General features: G+C 47.8%; 1 protein-coding gene across 1 annotated transcript in view; it reads right to left on the bottom strand.

Moving 5' to 3' along the window:
- SDK2 (sidekick cell adhesion molecule 2) overlaps positions 1 to 6,077 on the bottom strand; it is an 83,720-nt gene that overhangs the window by 22,473 nt on the left and 55,170 nt on the right. The window contains exon 14 of the mRNA XM_018568952.1: positions 5,804 to 5,990. Within this exon, the coding sequence (XP_018424454.1) occupies positions 5,804 to 5,990 (187 nt within the window). The remainder of the gene's footprint in view (positions 1 to 5,803; positions 5,991 to 6,077) is intronic.

Here is a 6,077-nt window from a genome sequence, read left to right on the forward strand (position 1 = left end):
AATGACACCTGGAAGTGGGGGGGATATATTATAATGACACCTGGAAGTGGGGGGGATATATTATAATGACACCTGGAAGTGGGGGGGATATATTATAATGACACCTGGAAGTGGGGGGGATATATTAGGCAGGAAGTGAACATTTTGTCCCTGAAGTTTATATGTTGGAAGCACAAAAAATGGACAATTGTAAAGGATCTAAGGGACTCTGACAAGGGCCAAATTGCGATGTCTAGACGACTCGGTCAGAGCATCTCCAAAACTGCAGCTCTTGTGGGATGTTCCCGGTCTGCAGGGGGTCAGGACTGACCAAAAGTGGTCCAAGGAAGGAGAACCGGTGACAAGGCTCATTGATGTACATAGGGAGAGAAGGTCCGTGTAGTCCGATCCAATAGAAGAGCTACTGTAGATCAGATTGCTGATAAAGTTCATGGTTCTGGTTCTGATAGAAAGGAGTCTGAACACACAGAGCATCGCAGGTTGTTGTGTATGGGGCTGTGTAGCCGCAGACCGGTCGGGGTGCCCATGCTGACCCGTGTCCACCACCAAAAGCACCTACAATGGGCATGTGAGCATCAGAACTGGACCACGGAGCAATGGAAGAAGGTGGCCGGGTCTGATGTACATCATGTGGATGGTCGGGTGCGTGTGTGTCGCTTACCTGGGGAAGAGATGGCACCGGGATGCACTATGGGAAGAAGACAAGCCGGCGGAGGCAGTGTGACGCTTTGGGCAATGTTCTGCTGGGAAATCTCGGGTCCTTCATTCATGTGGATGTCACTTTGACACGTACCACCGACCTAAACATTGTCACTGACCAAGTCCCCCCCTTCATGGACACTGTATTCCCTAATGGCAGTGGCCTCTTTCAGCAGGATAATGAGCCCTGCCACACTGCAAAATGATTTAAGAATGGTTGGAGGAACACATTGGGTTTGAGCTGATGACTCCGCCTCCAAATTCTCCAGATCTCAGTCCAATCGCTCATCTGTGGGATGTGCTGGAAACACAAGTCCGATCCATGGAGGCCGATCACCTCACAACTTACAGGACTTAAAGGATCTGCTACTGACGGCTTGGTGCCAGATACCACAGCACACCTTCAGAGGTCTAGTGGAGTCCATGCCTGGACGGGTCAGGAGAAGGGGGAATATTAGTTAGGTGGTCGTAATGTTATGGCTGATCAGTGTATCTCCTCTTTCGGTACTCTCCTTTAGACAATAAACTTTGAAGCCACTTAGGGCCCATTCATGCAATGCACCTTACTGCACTAACCCTACGCAACTTCGACGTGCATAGGTTGCAGTGCACCGTAACTCATGTAATGCACTGGAAAAAAAGAATGCATGTCCATTTTTTTCGTCTGTAGTACTACAAATCCCATGATGCATCTCTCTCCTGGAGTCATGTCTGTGGCTGTGAGAATCTTGCAATGCCTCATGGGATTCTTAGTTCCAAAATAGCTGGAGGTCCGGAGTTTGGCTACCCCTGTTCTAGCGCATTGGCAGCCCAGTCTTTTGATTGGGCTTTCTTAACGCAATGCACATTAATGCGCAACATAACGCCAAAGTGTGAATAGGCCCTTATGTGGTACACCTTGTGTCTTTTAGGAAACCCCTCCTATAGCTGTCCTGGCAGGGAACGCGTTCTAAAGGAAACACGCAATTGTCTATAGGAACCATTCATTATAACACATTAAAAGGAGAACTATGAGGTGAATGCTTTTCACTCACCTCATAGTTCTAGCCGACCTGTGACAATGAGACTGTCACAGGTCGGCTCAGTAGATCGGGAGTTGAGCGAACACATACCGGCGTTCGCTCACCTCTCGATCATGTCACTGCTCTCTGTCGTGACAGGGGGAGGGGCTGGATTACCCTCTCCCCGCTCCGATCTGCCAGCGCTGACTGGCGGAACGGACGGGGGAGGGGGCGGGCACAGCTGGCTCTGCCTCTGGATAGGCAGAGCCAGCTGTCACTCACGCAGCTGGGCGGATCCCGGCACAATTGTCGGGATCCGATTCAGCTGAGGCGTCTCACTATACCACAAGCTACAGCTCCCTATATACTGAGCTTTGGGTGACGGGAGGACGCTAGTTTGTGTCCTCCCGTTACCCTAAGGAGAACTATGGGGAAAAGACTTAACCCCATAGTTCTCCTTTAATGAAAAATTGAGTCAAGTGGACCTGTTGTTGTATCAGCTTGTGAAGTGTCAAAGCCGGTCATGGCCTTGATTTTTGCTCCAGGGTTCCGCTTCTGTAGCTTCTCTTCTGTTTTCTTTTTTTCAAGTGCGAGCTGATAAAATGAGAGTTGGGACCTCGCTGGTTGCTGTGGCAACAAGTATATTTCCCTTTAGAACACTTTCCATACAGGAACATCTCAAGTGTTTGACACTATAGATCATTGTTCTTGTGAGACCTCTACAAAGAACGATTATATCTTTATTTTTACTGGAAACCAGTCTGGGGTTTGCACTTCTCTTTTTCTGGTTTCTATAGCTGCCCTGTTTTATTTTTTTTGGGTTAGGTCATTGTAAGGACACCAGCGGAGGAGGCTGTCAGCCGCAGTCGTGTCCCATCACACCTGTCGCGGCTTTCTGTAAATTCCTTCATTGCGTCTCATTGGGTCATCGCCACTGGGCAAACGTGTGCGAGCGCTCAGAAATGTCACCGGACCAGTATATCCTCCGAGGATTGTGTGTTCGCACAACTCTGAGCAAAACTGGATCACACGGAGAGGACTGCAGGGCGATTCTCACCACATGCCTCAAAAGGTTACAAAATAAACCCTGCAAACGGTGTGGCCAGACATTAAGGAAGGCAAATAGAATTGTGGGGTGCATCACTAGAGTGATTCTCAACAGGAGGGAGGTCCTGATTCCTCTATATAGATCTTTATTATCACTAGAGGGATCTCCAGCAGGAGGAAGTAGGTCCTGATCCCTCTATATAGATCTTTATTATCACTAGAGGGGTCCCAGCAGGAGGAAGGAGGTCCTGATCCCTCTATATAGATCATTATCACTAGAGGGGTCCCCAGCAGGAGGAAGGAGGTCCTGATCCCTCTATATAGATCTTAATTATCACTAGAGGGATCCCCAGCAGGAGGGAGGAGGTCCTGATCCCTCTATATAGATCTTTATTATCACTAGAGGGATCCCCAGCAGGAGGAAGGAGGTCCTGATTCTATATAGATCTTTGGTTAGACCTTATTGAGAATACCATGTCTGGTTCTGGAAACCACAATTACAAAAAGATAATGATAAGATAGAACAAGTCCAAAGACGGGCAACAAAAAATGGTGCAATGTCTGAAAAAACATATAAAGAGACTGAGAAGCTTAAAGCTGAATTCCTGCAATAAAAAAAAAAACTAATATCGCACCTTCCCTTTCAGTTGAGAATATAATCTTTTCTAGAGGAAGATCTAATACAAAGGAATACTTCCATTAATCCACAGTCACAGTCTTCCACCCGCCAGTTCCAGCTGTGATACTTGGTCCCCACTTCTTCCAATTGCCGACCAGTCTTGCTGTTGCCCCTCCTCTTGCTTATGTCATCATGTACAATTAATTGTACGTAATAGGAGGCAATCCTGACAACATTCTAGTGCTGGATAGTGGAGGAACCTCCAAGGATTGTGGATTATATATTCCTCTGTATTAGATCAATGCTTGGCCACTTTGCCCTGCTTTATTGAACAGGTCTGCTACAGTTAGATTGCTGGCTACAGGCCACACAGACCCCCAAATACACAAAGTCCGCCATTTTGTCCGAGCAACATCTATGCCGCGGCTGCTGCCATGGCAATAGGAGCCCTGGACCAGTTGATGCTTTGACAAGTCATGCACCGAATGCGAAGTCTTGTCGTTGTGCAGCCATCAAGATAAACAGCTCTAAATGGGATAAACGAGCGGGTGTCAGAGCGGATGAGGCTCGAGACTTCTCCTCTTGGAGTGCATTAGCGGCGAGCGGTGTGCCGAAATGCGACTAATGTGACATGGCAATCTCTGTGCAGGGTGATGACTGCAACATTTTGCTTAGGGGAAGACACGCTGCTCTGAGGGAGCCCAGAGATATGGCTGGGATTACGCAACACTCGCAGGAATTCAACCCTTTGCAGGCAGCCGAGGACTGCGTGCTGAAGCTGGAAGTATCATTAAAGGGGAGACTAGAATGGTTTGGAGTCAATTTTATCTCAAGGTTTTAAAAAAAAAATGCACACAGCCGTATAGAGGCACGGCAGTGCGTGCGTGTGTGTGTGCGTGTGTATGGGATGCACAGATACTTTTCGAGTACCAGTGCAGACACTTGGCATTTTCATGAGAATTCCCAGGGTTGCAGCGGTTGCAGCTGGGACCTGGCTCTGGCACTCCACCACTGTCCTGAAATCATTAGTCTGTATTGTTTTAGAAAAACTGTCACATGACAATAAACAAAAATTTATCAGTACTCGTAAGTACTCGGCAAGTATCAGTACTCGTAAAACTGGTAATCTGTGCATCCCTTTATTTATAAAAATAAAATCGTACATTAAAACAGAGATGTACAAATCCCGGGAGCTCCGTGTGCTCCTTACAAATTACAGCGGCCTCCTAATTTTTGCATTTTTCTCTAGTGTAGTCTTGGAGCTCAAAAGTATCGGTACATGTACTCGTACTTGTACTGAGTACTGTACTTGGTATCTGTGCAACATTATATATACATATACACACACACACACACACACACACTCTATTGACATAGATAAAGCTAATGCAATCAAAGCAGGTGTCTAGAAAACCCATTTGCCTTCAAGTTACAGACTACCTCATAGAGGTCTGCTAATAGTTATCGTTCGTACAATTATTAGCTTTTCCATTTTTTTCTATTATATACACACTGAGTGGCCAGATTATTATGACCCCCCCCCATCAGTACTTCGTTGGGCCGCCTGGTGACTCCACGAGATGGTGAAAGGTGATGCGAGGAATCTGAACCACTCGCTGTATATAATAATCCGACCACTCGCTGTATATGAATATTTTGAATATCCTTATAAATGTAGCACACACAATGTATTTATCTAGCTCCTCTTAGTACCAGCAGTCCACCCAGATTGACTGAAAATAGCAAGGCTCTTTTGTGTCATCTCAGAAGACATTTAGCATGCATGTTGACTGCGCTGCTTGATATACAGATAGCCACTAGATCCGTGGTTCTCAACCGGTGGGTCGTGACCTAGAAGTGGGTCGCTGCGTGCCTTCAACTTTTCCAGGTGAGAGGCTCCTCAGCCTCCCCCTAGCGGAGCACTGTCAGTTCTCACACCAAGCAGCTATTCAAAATGCGCTGCCCGGTGCAGAGTGTCAGCTTCAGGTGGGGTGGTCTGGACCTATGGCCACGAGGGAGCTCCATCCATATGTGCATTGCTTACAGCTCCCTCACGTGCCCTGTTGGAGGTGCCTGTACCAGAGTGACGTCACATTCTGGCTCCCGGCACCTCTACCATGCAATCGCACCTACCGCGCATTCTGACGAGTGAGGTGTGTTGCATTTCTATTCATTTGAATGGCACCCCAAACGTACCTCTCACCCACAGTTCGATCGCCCGCACCGGAACGCACGGTACCGCAATGCAGTGCATTCCAGTGTAGTGCGACTTGGGTTGCGACTTAATTACCAAGGACAAATGTGGGTCCTGAGGTTACACAGGTTGAGAACCACTGCACTAGATAAGGAATCTTTAGGTATATATTATACAATGTATATCATGCAATAATGATCGGTGATGGATCGTTTGCTTGCTTCTACCACGGCAGCTGCCTACCTGCTTGCTGAGTCTGGCATCGGATGGGTTGGCTGCGGGGACCATCTCCGGCCGTGTTGAATGCCGCCACGCTGATCAGATAGGTGGTGTACCCCGTCAGATTTTTCAGCTTCACCCCGCTCTCCGGCAGAAACAGCGTCCTCACCTTCTCAGTCTCATTCTTCCGCGTAGCTTCCCAGAAGTAGATCTGGAAGAGGCAGAAAACCATTTATATTTTTGGGGGTCTGAATATGACTATTGGGGGGGGGGGGGGGGGGGGGGTCCCTCGTTCATT

This window comes from Nanorana parkeri, unplaced genomic scaffold, assembly GCF_000935625.1.
Source record: "Nanorana parkeri isolate BGI_ZX_2015 unplaced genomic scaffold, ASM93562v1 scaffold1266, whole genome shotgun sequence".
NCBI lineage: Eukaryota > Metazoa > Chordata > Amphibia > Anura > Dicroglossidae > Nanorana > Nanorana parkeri.